Genomic DNA, 27765 nt, shown 5'->3' with positions numbered 1-27765 from the left:
AATTCTTCCCAACACACTTAATGTAGATGGACTTTGCTCTGCAGCTTTTGGACATTCTTTCCTTAAATCAGATGTTTGGTAAAAGCTTGATTTCAATATTGAATCTAAGTGAACAAATCATATTTCATGTGAAAGCGAAGTCGTAGGCATCCTGGGTGGTTGGGGACAATTAAAATTGTAATTGAATGTTAGGCCAGAGTGGAAAATAATAATAATATATTTCATGATTTTAATATATGCTTAAACAAAACCTCACTTTGTGGATGATGGGCTGCGAGTTGGTCCCTTGCATGCATGTGCCCTGTGTGTTTATTTTTCCATATGAATATGCCTCGCTCTCCACAATCTTATAAAACCTATATTGCTCTGGGGTCATAATAATGTAGGACAAGGCTTGCCAAGTTAATTGTGGTAAGAGTCAAATGTTGGTGGGCCAAATACTATTAAACTGACTATACAGCCCACACACACACAGTACTTCCATATTATACCTACAAATGTGTGTACCTTGATGTGCTTATTTTATATAGCTAGTACTTTGCTGTTTTTTTAGTCAATTTGCTGATATCCCCTGTTTTCCCTTAAGCCAGATATACAAGCAGTCCCCTTACTGAAGCAGTCAGAACGTGTTTTGTTTTTTAATTGGAGGAAGCAAATAAAGAGGAAATATTGGTAGACATTTACGAGATACTCATTAAAAACAATGCTGAGTTTACATATACAGAGCATGTAGTCATTACCCTATTTTAGATTAATGGAATGGATAATGCGAGCATTGCTTAGTAACAGAATGTGTTTTCGCAGACTTTTTACATAATGCAAAATTTGTGCATTAACCTATTTCCATTGTTTTTATTTTTAGTTAACAACCAGCCAATGTTACACTATATTCGAGATAAAACCGCTGTGCCCTATTTTTCCAATTTGGTTTGGTTCATTGGGATCCATGTTATCGAGCTTGATAAGTGTGTTCAGACAGATGAAGAGTAAGTATGTATGTATATGCAATGGAATCCAAAAATTAACTTTACAGGATTTTAATAAATGTTATAGCTTTGAATGAGTCCTGCATACAGGTTACAATAACATACTATAAAAATATTCCCACTGAAAATACACCTATAACAGTCCATTCAGGTTTTTAAATAATGTTATGCTTTTGGGGAAGCGACAGTGGGGGGATGATTTAAAATACCTAATATTTTGACACCATCCTAAATCTGGATTGGATCTGCTTGTCACACACTTATGCCTAAATAAATATGCAAAGATACTTGACAATTTGGCACTGAAACCGTATTGTGTAATCTTAAGCTATGTGTGTCTTAACTCTGTTAAGATTTTATGATGATATGAGAAATACATAAAAATATACAGAAGCCACAAAAATGTCTAGGAACAAAAGCCCAGTGAGGCGGTTACACTGGGGATTTGCATTGTCTTCCTCTGGATCAATACATTTGGAAATGATGAAAAGTTAAATCTGATCACTTTTCCATCCATGCTCCAGAGCTGGAATGGATCGGTAGCCGGCATACTGACACTTGGGTAGAGCTGAAACTAGATGGTCCGGTCTTTGGAGCTTGGAACTGGAGCTCAGCTTTTCTATCTTCTCCTCTTTCTGATAAACCATTTTAAATGAAATATAAAATATAATCATCTTTGTATCCAGTTAACATTGATTAGAAATTGCAACCAAATATACCTAATTTTCTTAAAATGGATACTAAACCTAAAAATGTAAATAAATGTAGCTTCAGAGCTGCTGCTTGTGACATTTGGCTGGAGCAGGGGTTCCTGGAGCTGTATGTTTGTCTTGGCTCTGGAACTAGTGCGGTGCTGGAACTGGGACACCTGAAGCTCTGACACCACTATCGCCCAGTATCTAATGTGTTTGAAAATATATTGCCACAGTCTAACATTAACATTCATTAAATAGTTTAATGTTCAATTAATATTCCTGTTTAGGATTATTAGTAGCCTCAGTGTTTAATAGCAATCCTTTTCTCCAGTCCTGGATAATTCATCACAGCAGGGTTTACTGGTGCTATTTCAGAGTGTTTCATCAAACAAGCATAAATAATCATAAACACTGAATGCTTTACGCTTTATAGCCTACGAAAATGCTGTCTTTAATGTTTTTTTTTCCCCCTCCCACTTCTTTATTGCAAATAGTGTTGTTTATGTATTGCTGGATTGATCATTAACATTATAAAATTGCAGAGTTGCAAAATGAAGATTTATCAACGACAAGCCCATGTAAAGTATTTTAGAGCAAGCTGGGCTGCGGCCAGGTCTGCATCATTCATGCCACTGTGTTGATTTTTTCCTTTATAAACAAGTACTTAATCCTGATGCCTTTAATCTCTTACATTCTGAATGATTGTATGACTGCCTCTTAATTGGATTGCATGAATTATTCACAGCTTCCTCAGGGCCATCGGCCCCCACAGGAGCCTCTTCATGTACTAATTGATGCCTTGCTTGTTGTGCTTGAGTGATTGGAGTGGTAGGGTAATCCATATTCTGAAACAATCCATTAAAGTGATTGTAATTTGGCTAAATTAATAGGCCACGTTGTTGAGTGGGAAAGGATGGTAGCAGAGGATGTGGGGAAGCTTCTGGCGTGTGATTTTTGTATTCTGGCCTAAGTGGAGCAAATTCCTGGGAGGGTAGAGGTGCAAAGCTACAAGTACACACTTACATGTTGGAAATGTAGTATTGAAAATCTAATTGGCAGTGTTCAAGTTGGAAATAAGCCTAAAATGGAAAAACTCCTTATTTTATTTCATTTTATATGTATATATTATACATACACTCTCAGTCAACGTACTGTCAACTTGAACCAGTCTGAACAGTCTCCTCTGACCTCTCTCACTAACCAGGTGTTTTCACCTACACAACTGCTGCACACTGGATACTTTTTTGTGCTCCATTATCTATAAACTCTAGAGCAGTTTCTGATATAGTCAAACCAACCCTGTGTGGCACCTGCAGTCATTCAATGGTTAAAGTCACTTAGATCTCATTTCTTTCCCATTCTGGTGCTTGGTTTAAACAACAACTAAACCTGTTGACCTTGTGTGGATGCTTTTATGGATTTAATTTCTGCCACATGACTGGCTGATTAGATATTTGAATTAATTAGCAGGTGTACCTAATAAAGTGGCCACTGAGGGCCTGATTTATGTTTAGATGTGTGTCCATTTGCATAGCATATCCTGCGTCATCCTCCTCTTTCCTCTCTCCAACTGCCACCCTCCCACTTCTACCAAAGTAGGAGTAGTTTACAGTGGTAGTGGTGACTTGTGGTGGGTTTGGATGAGAGGTTACTGAAGTGAATACGGACTGGAGATGGTGGTAATTGTACCCAGAGCAACCCTTCCAAAAATACCAGCAGTAATACAAAAGGAAAGTGTTTTCTCTTCAGTGCCCTTCCAAAATGGCACCTTTGTACCATTTTCTTTTTCCTTTTTTATGTGAAAATTAATTTAAACGAGTTGTCCACTCTAAGACATCCTCCTCTCAATAAAATATGACCCCCTGGCCCCCTGTATCTGTTTCAAAGAGCCAAAATGAAGACCTCTGTGATATGAGGCTACATTCCTTTATTCAGAAAACTGGTTTCATTGTGTGTGCTAACAATTTTCTTTCATTAGGAAGGGATTATACTGAAGTTGACAAACCCTTTTAAGAACACAAATGATACATACATGGAAACCATCATATGCAATCACATTTCTTAGTTCAGTCACATGATGCATTCAAAAGTTGATAATGTGCAAACATGCATCAGGCAGATGAAGTACTTTCAGTGTAACGATGCATCCGTAATCGGCTCACTGTCATTTGAACGTATTTTCATCTAACATCCGTCTATATTATTGCAGACACAAGAACCGGGGAAGTCTCAGCAATTTAGTATCGCAACACCTGGATCACTTGAATTACCTCAACGACATTCTGATTATCAACTGTGAGTTTCTTAATGATGTCCTGACAGACCATCTTCTCAACAGACTACTACTCCCTCTGTATGTCTACTCACTGGTGAACCAGGACCAGGTAAAGAAACTGCTTTCCACAATGATCGTTTAGGCTCGGGCTCCACTCGAAATGCAGGGACTAAAATCCTGAAGCCATTTAGTGTTGTAGCAAATCATCTTTCTATACAGTTAAGGCAAACTGCTGTAAGCAATGTGCCAGCAATAACTATGAGCTCTACTTGTCAGGTTTCCTATCACTGCCTATTGCGGTGATTGCACATTTTCTCCCTGCGATACTGGCTGACAGTGATAACAAAAGTCTCTTGCCAGGCTAGTGTAGCAGCGTGCATGAGTGAGCTGAGTTACCTCACATAAAACCTGAAATTGGGCTTTCAGTTCCAGATTTGTAAGGGGGAAAAAAATAAAGTTTTTAAAAAAAATATAAAAAGAAAAAAGACCCTATTTTTGTTTAACCCACGCCTACTTCAATTGAACTATTTTTTTTTTCCGTCCTGTTGATTATGTACCTCCTGAGTTGCTCATTTTTGTTATTGCCTATTTTTCTTTCTTCCAATCCACTGTTTTTCTCAGTACAATGATTCTGGTTTCCCTATGCCTTATACCGGACCCTTTTCCCCCTTCCCTGCCAGTATCCTTAAAAACTGACAAATACAAAGGAAACGATTTGCGTCTTTGAATATTAATGTTTACTGTTGATTTCTCCTTTACAAATAAAATAAAGAATCTTTTTTTTTTTTTTTTTTTAAAGCGAAAAAATGTATTTTAGTATTGGTGATACCTGGAGATTGCCTTTACCGGCTCTTTATTAAATAGGGAGAAGCCATAAATAGGGCTTTTCTCTCTTTGGAAAATATAGCCCTTTACCTGAAATACACTTTGCTTCTCTGAAAGGGATAATTTTATAGCCTCCAAAATGTTGTTGTTTTTCTTGACAGCTGTTTGCAGTTCCATGTACTATTTTACAACAGATAAGAAGCAGGTTTCATCTGCATTTCTTAGTTATTTAGGTCACTCTAAATAGGAAGCTAGTGAAAAGGATTTTAAAACCTCCTGAAAGGCTTATCAGCCTGATGATATAATACTTCTGGGGAAATAGCTCCTTTCCGCCGAAGTATTAAACAGTTTACTGATAAGTGTTGTTCAATGAAATTTTATTACACAATATTACAATTGAAGTTTGTTAACAGCAAATGTATGATGATGAGTCAGTAGAGTTTACATGAGAATTGAGCTCTGGAAATAGGAACAAATCTCTTGCAACGCAGTGCATCCTCTGAAACCTTTGCTATTACAATGTCATAACAGTGTCATGTTTACTGACTGCTGGTTTTATTTTTTATTTATTGGCAGTAATTTTATTTTCTTACTGTCAGTAAATGTACTAGCAGTTGGCACTCTTGGCTTTATGAAGGAGGGTGCTCAGGGATAGTATAGATAAATTGCTATCTGGATGTCCACCAATTAATCCTCATATGGTGACAATAACCTAGTGATTAAAGGAATGTAATGTTTTTTTGTTTCTTAATAGTGAGGTGTTGCTTAAGTTTATCATTCGTTTAATTTGTTTGTTTTTTACTTTAAAATTATTGCACAACCGACACATATGGTTTGAGATATAGATTTTGACATACTGAATGCTTCCGTATCAAAAATGCAGAAAATGTCATCACACTGAGCTGTTCACGTGGATGTTATGGATTTACACGGATTGGATACATTTACATGTTTGAGCTGTCATCTTGTCATAAGCATAAATGATCTCTGTTCTGTCAGCTTCACTCCCACAGTTTGTTCCATTTGTCATAGGGGTGAAAATGACACAGCTAAAAGTGTCATGTTAAGTTCAAGGTATGAAACTGCTGTTTGGAATATGTAGATGACATTCAATGGTCACAAATTACCATTTCCTTTTTTTGGTTCAACCTTATTTCTATGGTGGTTCTTGCTACTACTCATGGTGCTATTTTTACGTTTGCTGTTTTTTCTTTCTCCTCCCCAAAAATGTAATATTTGTGCAGCCTTTGATGTATCTGTGAAATGTTTCACCCAAGCACCTATCGCCCTATCATGGATTAGAAATGTGTTCCTATCAGAGAACTTGTTTAAAGTGTTATCTGCTTTTTCTGTGGTAGAGGACTGAACATCCATATTGAAAAACACGCAATTAACAGTTTTTCCTAAAAAACTGTTTTATTTTTTATTTTTAACACTCAAACATTGTAACATATTCTAAAATAATGGCCGATTAACAACTTTTCTGGTTCACTGAATTCAGTGATAGAAAAGTTCTCTCACTGTCTATATGGCATCTTTTACATTATTTGATTAATGGAAGGGTTTCTCCAACTAAAACAAAAAACATACTATCATCGGCTTTCTCACACTGCAGCCACTGTGCGGGAGTTAAGTGCAGAGATCCTCCAGACTTGTGCAGGATCTCTGGGGGCAGGAGGGGTAGAGTACTACCGTTTACTGCCTACTGTGTATTAGGTGGAGAAACCCATTTTATCATTCTGAAAGCATTGACAGAGTAAGTTTTCAGGGTTCCTCTGAAGAGATCTTTGTTAATGAAGATGTTGTGATTACTTTGCATATATAACTCCTTCAGTGTAAGATTATATTGACTCGTACATTTGTGAATGTTCTAGGTGACAATTTATATTGGATTAATATTAGTTTTAAGCTTAGTTGCCTTTTTAATTTTGTTAAGATCTATTGGGATCAGTTATTCCTATATGAAACATAAAGGTAAAATGCATTGTTCATTGTTACCCTGCCATTACACCACAGCATTGATAAAAAGTAAAGTTTAATTACCTGTCCACTCCATTACATACAGCAGAAGCCTCTCACACCCTCATGTTTATAAATATGTTCTAATGGGATCTAATACTAAAAAGGAAAAAAAAAAAAATAATTTCACTTAGTTTAGCTACTGTGGCATCACTGTGACATCACAGTAGCTCAGCACATTCCATGCCCTGCTCTGCTCTGCTGTCTCGGATCAGCACTTAACTCCCGAAATTGTAACCAACTACAGAAGGGTGACCGAAATCATGGTGGCTTTGACAGGATGAACCGCCTATGCCACCCTGTCTGTTGTAGCTGGGAACCGGCTGGACTTACTCTGCCACCGTCCCCTTTCGTTATTCCGAATATGCCCCTCCTGTCACAGTAGGAGGAGCCTACTGACGCCCAGAACCACGTTCCATCTGGGTAACATACGCTGCTAGTGTACTCCCGTGCTGGTACACTTGAGCTGGTACCTGTGACCACTTACTATGGATCAGGGTGCTGTGGATGGATCCCCCTGGCCTATCACACTGGCCAGCCGCCGGATAGCGGCAGAGAAGTGGTACTGGAGAGCTGGATCCAAACCTCAGACACAGCCGGGAATGGATTAGATTTTGGGTCTAATCTGTAGGTCACAGGATTTTCAGCATGGAAAATATTTTCAAGCAGGTTTTTGAAGCAAGTGATGTTTATTTGCAGTCACACTGATTGGAGGTACCAGTGCTAAGGTCAGATGAACAACTTTTAATACAAAACAGTGCTGTTTTTATACACATTTTAACACAGCCTCACTGGCTAAACTAGTGCCCTAGAGGTCTGAGCTATTTTTAGAATCGGATGTAACCTGTTTACCAAAACATGGATTTACCTGCAATGCAATGCAAAGCTAACAATATTTACACTTATCTGTGATATCCTAAAACCTTGCTGTGATTTCCTGCGTCTTCTCTAAGAGGCAGAACTTCTACTAGCAAGTCAAAGGGTCTAATAAGAATCCTTTCTTCAGACAGTCGCAGAATATACATTCCCAAAGAAAAGTACAAACCCCAAACAAGCCATTTCCCCAAATCACAATACACAAAAGACTTCCATCCACAAAGACTTATTGTATCAGATATATACCTCTAGAAATAATGCATTTCCTCTAGCAAGGTTAAACAAGAAACACATTTCTTCCCCTGATCTCAGAAATAAAGATTTCCTATATCAAAATAATAAGATAAAAAATAAGTGCACTGACAATTATATAGATAAGCGCCCTGCGCTATTTCCTTTAAATACATTTATAACGTAAATTACTTATAAGTGATCCATTCACAATGGCATTTTTCATAAGTTGTACATTTTTTATTTTTTTAATGTTTAGTTTTAAATGAAATTGTTTCAGTGGTACTAATCTGGGCTTTTAACTTTAGCCAACAGATCGCCCAAGAATAACTCCTCAAGTTTCCCTGTATCTGTTGTCTCAGGTAAGTTCTGATGTGCGTATAGGAGATTAAACAGTAAGAGGAGTGTTTGTGACAATGGTGCCCTTCCATCCCTGCACAGAAAGTATGCCAATGAATGTGTTTGCTATAAGTGAGCAGACCCAGCTTAGATAATGTTTTCGCCCATTATCATATACCCTGGTAGTGCGGCCTTCTGTGTCTGCTACTAGGTATGGCTATGTAGGGCTTTGTTAGTTTTAGCCAAACAAAATATTGCTATTGAGGCCAATGATATTGCTTACTTTATTGAGTTAAATGAATTCACCTTTGTAATAGCTTTACTCTGAGTTGTCTCCATTATATAAATGACTTCATGGAAGTGAAGCCTCTAGAGCAGAACAAAACAATGGTCAATATGTTGTAGATAGAGATATGGTGCCATTGGTATTTTGCTTGGAAGGTTTTATTCTGTGATTTTGTCAGATGCATAATTTCCTTCAACTCTATCCTTGTACTGCATCTATGCAAGAGAACAAAACATTTTCCTTAGTGAAGTATTCATATTATTACATGTAACATCACTTAACTTGCCAAGTAACGCTCAATACAGCTTTTAAGAATTTGATAACTGGTTAATTATGGTAATTAAAATGAAACAATTACAATTGTTACCTGATTGTTACTTGAGATCTTTCATGGGAGAAAACAGTTCTGATGATAAGCTATGTTCTTTCCAATATGTCACTAGACAGCTTATTGCACCTGTTCACTTCCAGAGAATCTTTGTGTTACTATAACTCTCCCCCTCGCATCCCTCCAGGTAATGGGTTACTGCCTACATCTGCACTAGACTCCATATAGCATACTTGGCGGTACATGCCTGGAGAATAGAGACTTTTACTGGCTAGCTGCCCCACAGTTGATTACACTGTCTTGTGCCCCAAAACATCTGAATGGCTAGGGTTGGATAATATTCTTGATTTTTTTTTTTTTTTTTGTTTCCAAGCATCTCCTTTTTATTTGTAGCATGCAATTGATGCAAAGCCAGATGTAACAATTTGAATGCTGGATAAGCAGATACAGCTCCCCCACCTCGTGTTCAATACATATGTACATACACATACAATTTCAATAATAACCATATTCACTATATACTGCTTGATTCCAAATTCAGGTATATATGTATTCATTATTCATCCCTGCTCCTTAACCCTTAACACATGGGACTTTATTGATCCTTGCATTACTGGAATGGCTTTCAGCATTTGGAGTCCATCCCATTCAAAGCTTTGCCTTAAAATAAATAAATGTGCTTTGTCCTGACGCCCTACAAGCATTTAAGTTTCTACACACATTGACCTTATAAACCTTTGAAGAAGCTATGCTTGCTGGCAAATTAGGACATTTCAGTAGATCCGCTGAATAATGCACTGCGCTGCAACCTAAACCCTTTTAAAATTGCTTTCACGAGAAAAGGAAATAAAATAAATAAACTGACTGCAGTGTCCTTATTTTGTCCTTGGCAGGAAGGTACTTGAATATGTGACACAGGATATATTAGGAAGTCTTCAGTGTTTTGTGGTCCTTTTATTTTTTTGTACAATAGCAAGGATCACATTATCAAGTACAGAGTATCTGTACAAGCAGAATCAAAATACATTGTCCATATTATTTTTCCTAAGTGATAGTTGGGATGGATTGGGGGGCTTGGTACATTAGGGAGGAGTTGGAGCTTGCAACAAGCCAAACAATGAAATGCTGCTGGTTCCAAAATCAAAATTAATGGTATAACAGGTTTAGTACAGCATGGCTGCTTTTTCTTGTTGTGACTATGCTCCGTAGCTTTTGGGAGTTCTATTGGATGCAATCTGATTGCAACTGGTGCTGCCATTTCACAACAGTGCTATGGAGAAATCAGAGAGCTAATCTTCCAGTATTCACTGAAGTACAGTCAGAACCGCTCCATCATTGCTGCAGTACTCAGAAATAGGACTGCCAGCATTCTGATGATCTATGAAAGCACCCACTTGTGTAATTTGAATCACCATGTTATTAAAAATGCATATATCATTTCATTAGGACGCTTCTAATTGAAGTTATGATAAATAAAAAGTTAATACAACTCTGAAATTGAAATGTTAATGTCAAAAGACAAACGTAATTGATATAAGTTTGTTCTGGCAAAGTCATTAAAAGAGCTTTAAACTGTATTGTGCATCCTCTATAATGCTAATAACTGTTTTGTTTTTTTTCTTCACTTTTTGTTTCCATCTAGGTCTTTTTAACTATACATTACGCACCTTTGGTTAACTCATTGGCTGATGTAATTTTAAACGGTGACCTCTCAATGTTTTCCTCTAAACCAGAACACGATGTTCAGCAGAGTTCCGTAAGTAGAAACCTCAATATTTGTTCAAGTAACTGTGAAAATCTTTTAATCTTTGATAAACTATGGTACTCTGACCTAAATAGGATTCATGTGTTATGTATATCTCTGTGTCATTCACCTGAACATCCCTACATTATTTTCCTGAAATTCTGCTGGAAGACTCTGCTGTATGCAGAAAGAATGTGTTCATTATAAGTTTTAGTTTATTCCCTCTCATTTTAATAACGTCTGATCCAGGAATTGTATGTACAGTTCTTTACAGGATTTGTAGAGACAATAAACTTTTACTCCATAATGTGTAGTATTTAGATTTACTAGGAATGCAAAAATTTTCAGTAAATTCCTGGGTACTTAATCTTCTGGGGTTGCTATTTAAAATTAAAGGACTTTTTTTTCTTAAATGTTTTAAAACATAGACGGGGAAGTTGAGGTCAAGGGCCTCAGTCTTATCCAAATTAATCTTGAAATTTGAGAAACAACCATATTCCTTGATCTCACTCTAGAGTAGTGTTTGCTAACATGTGACACTCCAGGTGTTGTGAAACTACAAGTCCCAGCATACCCTTCCAGCAATAAGCTGCTATATATTGGCTAAGCATGCTGGGACTTGTAGTTTCACAACACCTGGAGTGTCACAGGTTAGCCAACACTGCTCTATAGCATATGGAGGGATACATGTGGATTCCTAGGTGTAAGGAGAACGTCCTCCTCATAAAGAGCAAGTTTATGCTCCCGAAGGCCAACCTGCTTGATGGTCAAGGTAAATAGGAGGTTCCACAAGGGACATCCCTGTTTTGTACCATTTGTAACTGGGATGGAGGGGGAGGTACAACCATTTACTAGGACTGAGGCTGTAGTATTGGCGTATAATGCAGCTATGCCCTAAAGGAAGGGGCCTCTAATACCAGCCGAAATTGAGCATTGTTTTAATGCCACAGACTACCTGAGTATTGTTGCTGACCACGTGCATTCCTTTATGGCCACAGTCCACCCATCTTCTAATGACTACTTCTAGCATGATCACGCATCATGTCACGAAGCACACTTCATCTCAAGCTGGGTCCGTGTACATCACAGCCAGTTCAATGTATTTTAATGGCCTGTGCATTCAACAGATCTTCATCCAATAGAGAACCTTTGGGATGTGGTGGTATAGGAGTTTCACAACATGAATGTGCAGATGACAAATCTGCAGCAAGTGTATGATGCCATGATCATATCAACACACCAGAATCTCTAAGGAATGTTTCCAGCATTTTATTGAATCCATGCCATGAAGAATTCAGTTCTGGAAAGCTGTACTGAATATAGTGGCCACTGAGCATATATATTAATGTGAAATCGGGGATTTACTTATTCTTAAATATTCTGTTAAGTAATTTTCCATATTGTATAGGTTTTTGAGGTAAGTGTAGTACGAGATTACATCATTTTTTGTATTGGGCAGGCTTGGCCAACCTGTGGCCAGGTGTTGTGAAACTACAAGTCCCAGCATGCCCTGCCAGCTCTTGACTGGCTATCTTCTGGCAACGCATGCTGGGACTTGTAGTTTTACAACAGCTGGAGAGCCACAGGTTGGCCAGGCCTGACTTAGGGTTTGAGAATGCTGCATCTCAGATCCATCTTTTGTTGTGGAAAGGAATGCTGCCTATCTACTGCAGTATCAAAGCTCTATCAAGAGCATGATTTAATAGCCAGTCGTTTTCTCTTAGAGTATGTAATTCACCATCCATTTGGTTTGGAATACAACACTTTTTAATTGGACTGGTCTTCTACACACAAGACATATATGAAAAGTCAACATATAAATATTTTTTTTTTTTTACCTTTACTGTCTGTTTTCAAATCTGTATAGCGTCTTCCATATTCATTTCTTTATCTGACAGCATGGAGATGCGGTGACTGGAGCTATTGTTGGGCGGGTACCAAGTATCCAACAGATTGTCCCTCTTCCATCTAATGGCAAATTCTGGTCATCTCTTCTGAATGTGAGATCCCACTCATACCTTTTACTACCTGTAACCACTAAATACATAGCTTTTTAATTATCTTCTCCTCTTTCTCCACTAAGATGGAATTGGTGTATACTGATATTTTACAGTGCAGGTTCCTGTTAGTTTAAGGAGATCAACTTAGACTATGCAGACTAGTTCAAATCTCATTTCAGGACAGGCATCACTTATTAGTCAGGGGTGGTCTACAGACTCACCCCTGAGAGCTATTTTGAACATGGTATGTATCGAGACCTAAATGTGGTCTGCAATGGGGGTATAGATGCTATTTTAGTATTGTCACAATTTAATCTGTGGTTTTGATAAATCATCATTTTCATTAGTTTATAATTGGGTAGACAAAACGCAAGCCTCTAGGTGCCTGCATTGAAAGGACAATTGAACCATGGTAAACATCATTAGCAAATATCTATATGGCTAAATCTGTTATGTTTGGTTGGCATCTTCCAGTTCCATTTATTGCAGTGCCCAATATGTCATACTCCTGCCAATGTAATCCTGTCCACTTTTCTGGTGTGTGTACCCTCTGGGTCAAGGCCACATATAATATAAATCAGGCCTTTCATACCAGCGTATTAATAATACATGTTACCTAAATACTGTTTGGAAATGTATGAACTGAAGTATATGTCGTTTATCCTTTTGTGTGAACATTAAATGCAGATGGTTGCATCGCAAATAAAACCATTTTTATATAGAATTCTGCAGGGAATTTACATTAATAATTGACATTATTAACTGTCTCATATCTTTTACAAACCAGTATGAAATAAATGGGTATGCATTTTACAGTTAAATTTGCTTTTTACACTTGCTCAGTATAAATGCAGATATGTTCTCTACACACAAACTATGCACAATTTTTTAACTGTCCATTTTATCTTTTACCTGCTTTCTTATGTCCCTTTGCTTGTTGTTTTTCCATCTCTTTTTCCCCCCCCACTTTTTTCCCCCAGAGAGTGGTGCCCTAACACTCACAACTTCCCTTTTCAGCTACAATGTGTTTAAAATGAATACAGCCCACCACATTACAAATTCATAAGTGTGGCGTCAAAAGGGGGAGATACAATTATATGCAAAATGCAGCAAGAGCTCTATAGAGGTGTGAGCAAAAATAAACAAATATTTAAATGCCTTGTTAACTGGAAATAAGTGCAGAAATAACATGCAAGGGTCTGAGGCCCCCCACATCATTTCACAGTTAATTCAATCGCCCCCTTTCTAGCGCAAAAAATAACCATCTTCCTAGAACAACCTGCAGCTTGCATAGATGTAGAGCAGTATGGTTGTCTGCTTGATAAAATAAGTTGGATGTATGAACTTCATTTCATACAGAGATAGGTTTGATACCAGTTCGACAGGAGACTTGCAACACTGCTTTGTGCTGTTTGGGAACCTACTCTAACTGTGACTTCCCGCTTTCCTCCATTCCACTCCCCACATCATGACTGTCATATACAGCCATGTCCTCACTAATAATCATATTTGCAGTAGCTGTTAGGTCATCTCCTGTTGCTGTTAAAATTCCCTTTATCTAATTGGGAATTCTATCCCGCCCACTTCAAACTTGTAAATGGAGTTCTATAAGGTGTTCTGTCTGTTGTCACACATCTTAAAACATGCATAAAAGATGGAAGTGACTTTGCATGCTCTGAACACTGATGTAAGTTGACTTAAAACTAGAATATCTGAACGATTGATAAAGGCTTCATGAAGTAAAAGGGTGAAAAGACTAGAATGCGGTGTGTACTAGGCCATTTTTCAATATGCAATTGATGATGGAAGACTTAAAGTAGACAGATCTTGAGTTTGAATGAAACTTCCTCTTTGGTTCTCTGTCTCAAGCTGTGAGTACCTCAATCAGGGTTTTACTACTAGGTGTCTTTAAAACACGCCTACCAATAGTGAATCGGTAATCTGCAATTTATGGCATATTGGCGCACTTCACAATATGTTTGTCTTGTGAGTGTAAGGAATGGTCTACTTTAACCTGTACCGGGCTTTTAGTCAAACTGTTTTCTGGAATTCTCTGTATCAAAGATATTCCCAACAGTGATTGTGTTACATTTTCTATTAAAATGCCAGTGATGCCGAGCTGGAGAAGAACAGTTTGGAGCTGGAGAGAAGAGACAGTGTTTAGGTAAATTCCCACTGCAATACCCCTTTGGATTAATATGTTTTGAGTAATGAATTGTGTATCAAAGGAATCACAATTGTTGAATATTCAAATAGATTTCTAATGTGGTTGCAAATGCATTCACATCTGTGTACAGAACTAGGCATGTAAATTATCACAAGTGAATCTTAAAACGTGTGTAACAACACTGGAATAGACTGCACCGATCGTGTATGCTTTTCTGGCAGTTTGTGTGTTTCTTTCATTATTTCTTTTCATGCATTTTTTGTACTTCTTATAAATTAGATCTCTTGTTATTCCTCCCTTCCATGCTTGAGAGAGATAAACTTCTCTTAAAAGCTCACAGAGAATGAATTGCCACTGATCAGATAAAATTAAAGTTTTACCTTGTGGTAAAGACTTCTGAGAATAGCAAAAATGACATTGCATGCTTCCTGGAAATCTGGTGCTTATTATGTACCGCTGCATTTTATTTATCAAGTGAACAGTCCAGCAAATCTGTGAGGTTAGTGCTTAATGCTCTGTCATGTGTACTCCATCATCGTTTTGAAACTTTGCCCTCAAAAGATGACCACTCAATTTTTGTTTTTTTTGGGGGGGGGGGGGGGGGGAATGCTAGTGCATGAACCAGAGCATGAATCTTATTTCATAGCAGTCTCCGTAGACGTTTTCTTCTTCCTGTTGGGTGAGAAAGGTTCCCATCTGCTTCCTGTACAATAGTGATGTGGTTTGGTTGTACCTGCCCAGAATTTGTCGATCTTGTAACCTACTTTCTCCTTCCCGTAAGATGTAAAATTACTGGTACTACTTAGAGTTGCTAGCAGACCTTGCAAAGGTTCAAACCAAAACTGTGGAGAGGATATGAAGAAAGGACATTGTGTGAAAACCTAAAGAAAGCAAAACCCCAGAACACCAATTTACATTTCAGAAGGTTACTTAAATGACTAATTTAAAGTCTTTTGGCCTGAAAATTAATCTTCGTATTCCAAATGTCTGTGTGTTTTTTTTTGTTTTTAAGGTTTTTAATTTTTAATGCAAACCATGGGTTGTCAAATCAGTATCAAAGAGATTTGAGAAAGAAAGATTATCTTGCAATAGTGTAAATGGGGGAATGTAGTGAGAATAAAGATTGCTTGTTAAATGTTGCATTTTATGAGTTCCATGTTTTTTTAATTAAGTAATATGTGATTCTTGGCAACTATGCGAGACCCTTTTAAGTTCACTTTCACAAAAGACTGTTCAATGGAGGCCCACAGTTTTTTTTGGAACTGGTCCACTGGTCTGGTCAACAGAACCTTTTTATGTGTGGGGGCCCCACACCCTGTTTTTTGGTTTTGAGAAGTCTGTTGGAAAAATGTTTGCAAATGACTTGAGATCCATATAGAGTAGGAAGATGGTCTGGTTACTGGTGCAGAGAACTCCATTCCTGTTCTTTTTTGCATCTGAACTCATGTAGCAAACCATATTCCTCTAGGAACTCTGTAATCTCAGGGACAAAATCATCCTCCTTACAGGAAACCAAAATAGCACCTTTACACAGAGATTGGCTGGCAAATGAGCTTTGTTGTATTGTGTACCCCTGGAATCTAAAAATGAGCTCACAGTGACAGCAGCACATTTTGTAAGGCTTCAGCTTTCCTCTTCAAATGAGCACCATGCTGGATAGGTTGCCACACATCATCAGCTATTTAAATAGCTCCACTAATTCTGCTGCTCTGTACAGAGAGTTCACATCAGTCCCTGCCCTATTGGAGCTTACAGTCTAAATTCCCTAACATATACATACACGTACACACAGACCGAGAGAGACTAAGGTCAATTTAATAGCAACCAATTAATCTACTAGTATGTTTTTGGACTGTGGGAGTAAACTGGAGCACCTGGAAGAAACCTACGCTAACACAGGGAGAACATACAAACTACACACAGATAAGGCCATGGTCAGGAATCAAGCTCATGACCTCAGTGCTCTTAGGCAGAAGTGCTAACCACTAAGTCACTGTGCTGCCCATAAATCCCCAACTCCATCTGCTGAAACGCATCACACATTTATATGCCTTCCATAGGATAGGAGTAGATATTTTAGGAAACATGTTCACTGAGAAATAATGCTCTATTATGATAAAGCATGAGTGTGTATCTAGTTATGTGGAATCATGTAGGATTTCAGTATTGGTGGTATACTAAATGAAATAGGTCTCTGAACGGAGACTGGTGCATGGTATTGGCCCTATCAAATTGGTGGATAAAGTGGTGTAGATTAAAAAAAGGATTTTTTGTTACAGTTCACAGAGGGATTAGTGATTATCCAGATATCTTTGGTCATGGTACATCCGTTTTTTAATTGCTTTTGTGTGATAAGAGAGAGACAGTAAGAAATGGAAGAGTTATCCATAGACAGGTCCAGTTTCAAGTTGAAGTTTTTTCACCTAATATCAGGAATCCGTCTTTGACTTCTTTCACCACTTTTGTCAGCTAGTGTTGTTTTTTTTTTCATTTATTGACTAATTTCTTATCTCTACTGGAACACACAACTTGTGTTACCACAGTGCAGGCAATGTTTTGTCTACCATGGCTGGATTTTCCCACTGTTTTGCTAATTTTTTTTTTGCCTGGTTATTTATCCTGAAAGGTGAGATCTGTCTGGACTCAATAGGGCAACTCTGGAAGTCACCATTACGTGACAGGTAGCCTGGCAGCAAATCAGATTGCAAAACCGGATTAAGAACAGTGTCCTGCATTGATAGGCACCTTAGAACAATCTATCTAATTTCTGCCAGGCTGACTGAATGTGTGTTGATATGTATGTATTTATAATATATTACACACACACATAAATGTTGGTGTTTGTTAATTATAGGGACCCAACTTGATTAACACATGAGCTTTAAGAACATTTTGACTTGTGTATCTAATGTAAAATATGGTTAAAAAAGTTACATTTTTATAACATTGTTTTATTAATGATTATGCTGTTTAGAGTTGTTCATTTATTTTGAACATAATTTTTTTTTTTTTGTTTTGATATGACCTTATATTGCACATATGCTTGTGCTTATACTGCAGTCTGTTCTGTTAACATATAGCAAGTAACGTTTAGGCAGAGTGTAGTTACGTTTCCATTTGAATCTGTGTGTGTCTTGAGATCTTCTCGGACCTGAATACCTTCAGAACTATGCTCAAGTTCCGCCCTTCAACCTCAAAAAGGGTTGCACATTACCCTTAATATCAAGAATTAAAAACCGTTCCAAAACAACTTAAACACCCAACACTCTTTCCCAAAACGCACCAACCTGCTCCAGAATTCCACTACATTAAAAACAAACCTGGCACTTGCTCTAAAGTAGCCCACTTGCCCTCAGACCCCATTTGTCACACAATGTCCTGAGATACCACACCGTGCCTGTTGCACCTCTTTGTACACATGGTGTCCTCCCTCTCTGTCTCCCCGGTACTCATCGAATGGGCCCACATAGCCCACCATCCCAAACAATGTGTTTTTGAAGTGTTGATGTCTATTGTTGTTTCTTTCCTCAGGATGACCTTTGATCTACAAATTTAATATGCCTTTTATGTTCCATACACGGAGATGTTTCTGTGTGCGTCACCCTGAGCCCAACGTTGCCATCTCATGATTTATCTACCACTGTGCTGGTTCTCTCTCTTGGGACCATGGGCGATGCACATATAACCATGTTTGATACCCACTTAAGCAATGTCTCGACATGCCTTTTATATATGTTGTTACTTTTCCCGATGGTAATCGTTAAAACGATTACCACAAATCCGACACCGAGGTGACCTACAAATAAAATCCGAATTGAGAAAAAAACCGATTTAAATATAAACAGACTTAACTGAAAACAGACACTGCAGATAACTGATGGAACCAGCTTGCTGACCGCAACTTATTCCGACTTGACAAGTTTCTGGCACTACAATTTGACGTCATTGTGACCTGTATGAATGTTAATTTAAAGCGGCAATGTCTGGTAAGGTGTTTAAACACTTAATCCGCGGGGAAGGTAGGCTCTTTTTCAATTACATTGGCGAATATTTACGCACCAAACACAGGTTACTCCTCTTTCTTCCACATTTTTTTCCATGAGTTACAGACCCACCGCATCAGCAAGATTTTACTGGGAGTGGACTTTAACACATTTCTCTCCCAATCTCTAGACCACTCTGACTTGCCCTCTACAAGCGTCCAAACTTTGAGCTCAACTCAACAAATATGTGACTGAGGCAGTTATATTTGACATGTGGCGAGCATTGCACCCCCGGCAAAAGATTACGTTTTTTATTCTGATGACTCTTCCTCCAGGATCAATCTACTCCTCTGCTGCCCCTCATCTATGTCCTACCTTGCATCTGCCAATATCCACTCCAAACCCTGTAAGGCTGATACCCTCTTGGCCAATATTCTTAAGGCTAACAGGTATCACAAATGATTAATCTAATATGATATCTAAAGGGCTCTCTGTCCTATGACGTTCGGGTCCTCAATAAAACGTTTCGCTCTTTCTACGAGACGCTTTACAATTTCCCACCCTAGGGGCCGTAATATCGCACTGCCTCCATACTGCCACTTATTTAAAATCTTGTGATATACCTTGTTTAAGTTTGACTAAGGTGGCAGCACTGTGCGGGGGCGTCCCCGAGGAGGAGGTTAAGCTTGCTCTCAGATCCCAGAAGCCTTTCAAGGCTCTGGGCCCTGATGGTCCTACTACAAAACTTTTTTGCTGCCGCACTTATTCCCAAAACTAACTCAGCTTTTTAATTCTGTACTGCAAGGCAATAATTTCCACCCAGACTCTACCTTCTCTACGATAATAGTCATACCAATAAACAATAAAGAATAGCACACTCTATACTCCAACTTCTGACCTATATCACTTCTCAAAACTGACCTTGAGCTTTTCGCCAAAATTCTAGCCAATAGAATGAACTGAGTTCTGGCTGAACTGATTGACCCTGACCAGGTGGGGTTCATCCCCAATAGGCAACTGCTGACAATACCCGCAAAGTGATTGATCTCATTCACTACATAAATGTAAAAAAACTCACCTCGGTTCTGCTCAACTTTGATACAGAGATGTTCGACAGGGTCTGCTGGTCATTCGTGTTCTCTATTTTGGAGGATTGTGGCTTCTGAGACCGTTTCCTACAGGATATTTGCACCTTTATTCAAACCCCACCTCACAGTGACTTATGGCCAGCTCTCTAGACACATTCAACTACGCAATGGCACATGCCAAGGGTGTCTATTATCTCCTCTAGTTTTTGCTCTCTGTATCGAATCCCTAGCAGCCAAAATCTGCCTTAACCCTGACATAAATTGCGTCCGCCTCAGAGCTAAACAATATAAGATATCCTTGTTCACTGACAATGTGCTACTGTCATTGACAAATGCTGTGATTTCCCTCTCCAAATCTCATGACTAAGTTATGACGGTTTGGGGCTCTTTTGGGGTATAAGATCAGTGATACAAAGTCTGAGGCCATGTCACTCCATGTTTTCCTTGCAAGCCGGGAAAGTTTGCAGTTTTCCTTTAAATTTCAATGCCGCAATTCATTAGATACTTGGGAGTGACCATTACTAAACAATACTCCGGGCTCTACCACTCTAACTATTCCCCTCTAGTGACCCGCCTTCAACAAGATCTATCCAAATGGCAGCCATTATATGTCGTCAATAATTCTCTGGACTGTGAGAATTCAAGCTGTAAAGATGAACGTAATTCCATGTCTCTTATATTTATTCCAAACACTTCCGGTCCAGGTACCCCCTCATGGTATTCCCAGTACAATTCTCATGCAATCATTTTATTTGGGGAGGACGGAAGCCCAAACTCAGCAAGGCCTTACTGTTGAAGCCTTATGGATCCAGAGGCCTGGGACTTCCCTTAATCCACAACTACTATCTTGCCACACAACTCAGCCATGTCCTCTCTTGGCATATTAACCCAGGTCACAAAAATGGGTTGATATAGAGAATGCCTTGGCTTCAGACATGCCCTTGCACTACCTCCCTTGGCTCCCCAGGATCCATAGGCCTGCCTTGGTCTAGTCTGCCCATCCATTTTATTCACTTTATCAACATGGGAAGTGGCCAACCCCCTACCACTCCCTTCTAACACCAATATGGAACCACCCTTTGTTTTACCCTGGCCAGTTCGGCACCATCGCTAGACTGTGAAAATCTTATAAGTTTGACTGTTTCATCCATATTATGTGCGAATCTGACCCTATGTCATATGAAAACATTCACACTAAATATCACCCCCCATCCCCCATATGCACTTCGAATATACTGAAATCAAGGGATTTATTCAGTCTCTGTCAATGAAACTTTGTGCCCTCTCCCCATTCAAACATAATTGCGTTTGCTCCATCGGTCATAAGGGGAATATTTAATTTCCATAGCGGCCCCACCCGATCTAACGCTTGCACCCCATGGGGAGGTGAGGGAACGCGACCTTGGGATCACCCTGGATAGCAAGAAATGGTCTGTGATTTGCACCAGAACATCTAAGGTCTCCATTAATGCTGACATGCAAGAGAACTGCTATAAGATCTGCACACAATGGTATATGGTCCCAGAGAGACTTCACCATATCTATACCCTGGTATCTGATCGCTGCTGGAGGCTATGTGGTGCTCAGAGTACCTTCCTCCACATTTGGTGGGATTGCCCGATAATTCGTGATTTCTGGACCCTCGCTGTAGACCCCATCTGCCGAACTACTGGTGTACGAGTCCCTAGAGAGCCCCTGTCAATTCTACTCAATCAGCTAATTCTCCACCTCTGCAAGCCCACTGATCGTTGAGTCACACATATATGTCATCCGCCTAGCTGCTCATAGCTAGAGCCTGGAAATGACCCAACCTGCCCCCCCTCAAATGCAGAGCTGCTCAATCGCATCTGGTATGTTTCCTCTATGGAGTACATCACTGCCCTTTTAAACAATGGTTTGAAAACAAAGCGTTAACCACTTCAAGCTTTCATTTTTTTTTTTTAAGCTTGTAAGGAGGGATAATTACATGCTGGTTCATAAAGCAGAGTCCCGCAGCGCAAGTCTTTTGAATCTAGATTGATGTTATTGAAGCAATAGTAAATGGCAATCATGCAAGAAAAAGTTATTTTGTTGATGGTGGTATTTAGTTTAGGATTGCAAAGAGGAACTGATATGATGTCTGAAATGAATGCAGTAGTGGAAGGTGAAATCTAGAAGTGTGAAATAATGTGATTTATGTATTCAGTGAATGAATACATATGATATAAAGAAGCCACATCTTATGAAATATAGATATAGATATAGATATAGATATATAGATATAGATATAAATATATAGATAGATAAGAGAGAGAGAGATATAGCCTAGCGGCGTGTGTTAGTGTGTGTGGAAAAAACTATTTTCTCAGAAAGGGCTCATCCAATTGACCTGAAATTTGGTATACTGACATTATTTGACAAAACAATTATAATAGTGAAGTCAGTTAACTTCCACCATCCCCCCTTCCCCCCGTGGGAGGGGTAGTAAAGGCTAAATTTACCAGTTGAGGGCTCAAACTCTTGACCGTGTGGGTATTTATTTACCAGAGCCTGTGTTTGGTCATGGACAATTGTATGTCGCATTTTCACGAGTATGGAGAAGCAGTGATGTGAAAGTGCAGGTTATGAATACTGCCCTTCAAGGAAGACTGATTGAGCACAGCGATAAGGTGTTTAGCAGAAACGTTGTGTATCGAGAGGTTTTAGAACAGTAAGACGATGGAGATTAAGGAAGTGGCGATGAAGATGAAGGATGAGGTGATGGAGAAGAATGATGAGATGGTGACATGTGGACAAAACCACGTTAAAAAAGGGCGCTTACGTCGGGAAGTAACGCTCTTCCCCTGAGGAGGCCTGGCCTAGCCCCAAATGCATGACGAGAACCTTTTTAACACCTTAAGTAGCTTGATTTGACTAGAATGTATGAGTATCATGCACGGGTTAACTGATGTGTGTGTGTGTGTGTGTGTGTGTGTGTGTATATGTATATATATATATATATATATATATATATATATATATATATATATATATATATATATATATATATATATATATATATATATATATATATATAATCTCTCTCTAGATATAGTAATTACACCTCATATTTATTTTATATGGAAAGGTAGTTGTGTAATGGAATCTAAAATATTTCAAAAACCCTAATCAATAGGTGTAAACTATATGACTTAAGCATGTGTGATGGGAACAGATTAATGATGTGAAAAGCTAAGAATTTTTTTGTATGAAAGGTGACCCGCTGCTGCATGTGAATAGACCTAGATAATAAAAGCTCCAGTCCTGCGTTTGGCTGAAAATTTTCTACTTCTGCGGTTGACTCCAAGACCACTTGGCAACCAAACAAAAAAAAAAGTTGCCATCCTGGAGCATTTTCTTTACAATTCATAGCAGTACAACTGGCAGAGGGAAAGAAGCGGAGTCTTCTAAGCACAAAACCGGTGCCCTTCAATCTCCATAATTGATCAGAAGGATGTCCTCCATGTCATCCACAACTGGAATTCATCAGTAGACATGAACTGATGATGTACGCTCTGACATTTCACTTATTAGGCATGACTTACCATGTCTGATTTGAGATGTAAACTTAGATAATAAAATGCCCCCCATACATGTAGATATAGATGAGATAAAACAGGTATCGTATGTGCATAACTATGAACAATAATGATATTATAATGGAGTTCATAGGAATCATGAGCATCCATAAACAAGAAAAAGAGTCCAATGGGGATAATAATGGATATAAACGGGATAGTGAACGAATTGTAATTGTTTACAGCAGGATAGGGTTAGGTTATGTCAATGAGGATGAGACCCCCAGGTAGAGGACAAATACATGTATGGGGGGAGGGTAGTGGAGTACCGCCACAACAGAGAAAGCAAACATGCCTGCAAAAGATCAGAAATCGCCAGTGGTTGAGCAATCGGAAGGACAGTGCTCATGTAGTCTCGGCTCAACTGTCTAAGAAGATACTATGTGTTAACTTTTGTTACCACATGGTATCTGAACAGGTATCTCCTGTTCAATATTCTGTTGAACAGGAGCTGTCAATGATTCAATGTACAATCCCCACTTTTTATTAAACCATATCTCTCCATTTTCAATATTGGGGAGCATAGCTTTGCTGTCTCAATAAATAATATTTAATGTCGCTGTCTGAAGTGCGTCTAAGGTTTGAGGAACCGGGGATGTCCATTGTTTTAGGATCAGCTGTTTGGCTACAGTGACCATTATTGTTAGGGCAGGAAGCAACTCAGGGGAGGGTAAAAAATCCCAGGCATCGAAATTAGCAAGGAGGAGTGGTTCTCTAATGCAGTCATGTGTATTTTGAAACTTTTATTAATGAAATCTGTAACTTTATTCCAAAACCTTTTTGATTTTCTTGCATTCCCAAAAATTATGTGACCAATCCGCTATTTGTGTTTTACATTTTGGGCATCGCCTCGTCTTCCCCTCAATCACAAAGCGGCATCTGGCCTTGGGAATGTAAGTCTTGTGAATTGTTTTTAATTGGTCCGCCTGAAGATGAGCTGAAGTCAGAAATTTCCAAGTGGAATCAAAGTACCGAATTATGGTGTCTGTGACACTTTTTTTTAAAAATTTTGTTTACATTCCCAAAGTAAGCGTGGATTGTTCGGTTTATAAGGCGAGCTTGTTTCTTTTTACAGAAAATCACTGCACAGTCCTGCGCATGGATGTGACATTGGTCAAAATATTTACTAAAGGACTAAGTTAATGTCTTGAGATCTTTGTTCATTAATCTGGCATTTGCAGTATAAGTTGCTCTTTTACTGGTAGTGTTCAAGTTTAGGGAACCAAGGTGAGCTGGGATGTGGTACACTTTAAAATTAAATTATAGAGGAAAATTCATGTGATTATGCACTCCCCACTTTACTTTATAAGTACTGGTACTTATGTATGCCCCACCTCTATTCAATGCTATTATTCTTTGCAACAATTTTGCAGGGTTTGTTTGCTCACCTCAGACTGAAGCTCTATACATGGAGGATTTTAATGCCACAATTTATTTGGCTATTGCTAGAATTAACCGCAGTGCTGGCACTGAAGTTATTAGGTTGTCCATGTTCAGGGCATTGGTACAGGAATTGGGCCTTCATGATAATTGCAAAATCAAAATGTTAGTCAATTTCATCATCATATTCACTTATTTATATAGCGCCACTGATTCCACAGCGCTGTACAGAGAACTCATTCACATCAGTCCCTGCCCCATTGGAGCTTATAGTCTAAATTTCCTAACATACACACAGAGAGAGAGAGAGACAGTAGGGTCAGTTCTTTATAGCAGCCAATTAACCTACTAGTATGTTTTTGGAGTGTGGGATGAAACCGGAGCACCCGGGAGGAAACCCACACAAACACGGGGAGAACATACAAACTCCACACAGATGAGGCCATGGTCGGGAATTGAACTCATGACCCCAGTGCTGTGAGGCAGAAGTGCTAACCACTTCGCCACCGTGCTGCCATTTTCATGTTTCACTTGATAACGTACTATCTAGAATTGACATAGCTCTGACCCCCCCCCCCCCCCCTTACAACCTGAGCACCAATGTTGCCACCTTTGATTGTACACCTCATGGCATTTTGTATCATTCACTAATTTAGTAAGTATGGGGCACCATTAGCCCCCATTGCTGTGTCTCTGGTCTGTAGATAAAATATGCCTTTGACCGATAATTATTCTGTTAAAATTAAATTGCTTGGTTCTGAGGAAGTTATAGCAATAATTTGATGGCTCTTAGTCATAGCGATGTGTAATATGTATTTAGGATTCAACATCACATGACACTAAGCCCCACTGAAATACCATATACTCTTTGTAGAAAGGTGCAAAGGGTAGTGTGTCAACAAATGGTATTATATTATAAAGAACTGAATGTACAGATTGGTTCACACATCTCCCCAATGATGTCACAAATGGGTTCAATGCAGTTTATGTTTTGTTTTGGGATTAAATAAAAATGTGTTATTGTGACCTCTGGCTCTAGTGCCACTTAAATATATTTTGGGTATTATTCCCTGTTATCGAGCTCTTTGAAAGATCACATTCAGTTCTGGTCTGAAGATGTTAGTTGGAGTCTCTGGTAGACCTCTGTAACAGTTTTTGTTAAGCACCTGGCAGAAATTTCAGGATGAGAACAAATGTCAAACCTTTCTTTAACACACGTTCCTGAGTGGGAGTGCGTTGGACGTATGAAACAGCATAATCTTTCATTTATGTGTGTATTTTTATTCCCTATTGTTTGTGCTATCATGATTTGGAGACCAATTATTGTGGCTTATTATTATTTGGGTTTCCTTGTCCTTGTGTGTGTTTTATGTCCCACTGATAAATAACAGGCATTGCTACTTATAGTTGGTTAAGGAACTAGGGACATCATTGATAAGAGAAATTATCAATCCATTTAACTACTTCAATCAGTACTGAAGGGATCATTCAACATGAAAATCAATTTCTGAATATGTGAATATATCTTATCAGTTAAGTGTTTTCTGTGGTTTCTGTAGTCCCTGCTTTTTGATATTGCAGACTGCTACAGTCCCTATTTCAGTGGCACATAGGGGCTGGAAACCACTGTTTTGCAGGGATGGCTTACAACTTGGCTTGTCTAGACTAAGAATAAAAGGTGTCCGTGGTAGAACTAATTCATCACACAATGCTAAAATAAATGGGTCTGGTCAAGAAGGTGGTTTTTTTTTTTTTTGGTTTTTTTTTCTCTTCAGAAAGCAGCTGGTATTTTAAGTTTTAGTAGTCCTTTTTAAAACTGGTTTGATACAATCACTTTATGTCCTGCTCTTCTGTAGTACTACACATAGCTAAATTATTATTAAACTTTCAAGGTGTTTCAAAGTATATTCTACCCCCCTATCCCCAATGGAGGAAATTTATAAGAAATTGTACACAGGTAAAATATGTTGTATCTGGTAGCTACCAATAATTTGTTTGCATTCATTTTCTGAACAATGTTTAACAACTGACAGAAGTGCCTTTCTGCCATCAAATGTGATAATATATTTGACAATACAGCATGAAAATTCAGGAAGCATTTCCCTACACTGCATCTTATAACCTTAGTTTACACTACAATTCATTAGAAATTCTTTACAGAAGGAGCTTGTTTAGAACTACGATTCTTTACAGAAGGAGCTTGTTTCATTGGACATATGATGCGATGACCACCGATTTGCAGAATATGTGCCCAGTTGCACCTTATGCTGTACTCTTGTTTGTTATCTGCACCTGCTTCATTAGTTGAAAGGACAGAGAAGGGGGCGGTTTGAATGCAACTGTGCGATCGGCAAACAGGGCATCATGTTTCCTTAATCGCACCATTTGTTATAAACAAAAGTACTTCATATGTGCAGGACACTCATATTTGCTCATGTAGCTTGCTTATTTTTCAATATTTTCCAGTGATATCTTGAGTGGGCACATTCAGCTATACAATATGATTTCAAGAATAAACTATCCTTTGTGTATCCATCCATTTTTTCTATCTGCATGTAGTATGGTGACACTTGTTTATTAAAATTAAAGAAATATGTCTTATTTAGCTTTTTGTTTTGTTTCTGATTTACCACTGCAATATTGCACTGGAACAGTTATCATTCTCTACAGTCCTGTTTATGCAGCCTCCCATTATAGATTGGAAACCAAAATAGGGTGGGAATTGTAGTGTTCTAGTAGTGTGAGTAATTACTTGCATGGCTGTACAGCTCGAAGATAGATTCCAACTTAAGGCAAAGGTTGTTTCCCAAGCAAGGTGTTTCACTGAAGCCTTGCACACAATCAGGAGGTGCTGAAAGAGTAGATATTTTGGGACAGGGCAGTGATGATTAAAACATTTGACGTTGGTTAGTAAAAATCTGGAATGTCAAAAGGATCTGTTGTGTAT

At 38.6% G+C, this 27765-nt stretch overlaps 1 protein-coding gene across 6 annotated transcripts in view; it reads left to right on the top strand.

The window, feature by feature from the left end:
* Positions 1-27765, top strand: part of CLEC16A (C-type lectin domain containing 16A) — a 260297-nt gene that overhangs the window by 27301 nt on the left and 205231 nt on the right. For 5 of the 6 annotated variants that reach the window (XM_075179808.1, XM_075179805.1, XM_075179811.1 and 2 more), the window contains 5 exons: positions 863-986; positions 3891-4065; positions 8216-8269; positions 10503-10616; positions 12503-12604. In XM_075179808.1, the coding sequence (XP_075035909.1) occupies positions 863-986; positions 3891-4065; positions 8216-8269; positions 10503-10616; positions 12503-12604 (569 nt within the window). The remainder of the gene's footprint in view (positions 1-862; positions 987-3890; positions 4066-8215; positions 8270-10502; positions 10617-12502; positions 12605-27765) is intronic. The other variant, XM_075179807.1, reaches the window with a different exon arrangement.

The sequence above is a fragment of the Mixophyes fleayi genome, chromosome 7 (assembly GCF_038048845.1).
Source record: "Mixophyes fleayi isolate aMixFle1 chromosome 7, aMixFle1.hap1, whole genome shotgun sequence".
In the NCBI taxonomy this organism is placed as follows: Eukaryota; Metazoa; Chordata; class Amphibia; order Anura; family Limnodynastidae; genus Mixophyes; species Mixophyes fleayi.
The sequence above is the reverse complement of the archived record's forward strand: the minus strand, read 5'-3'. Positions and strand labels throughout refer to the sequence as shown.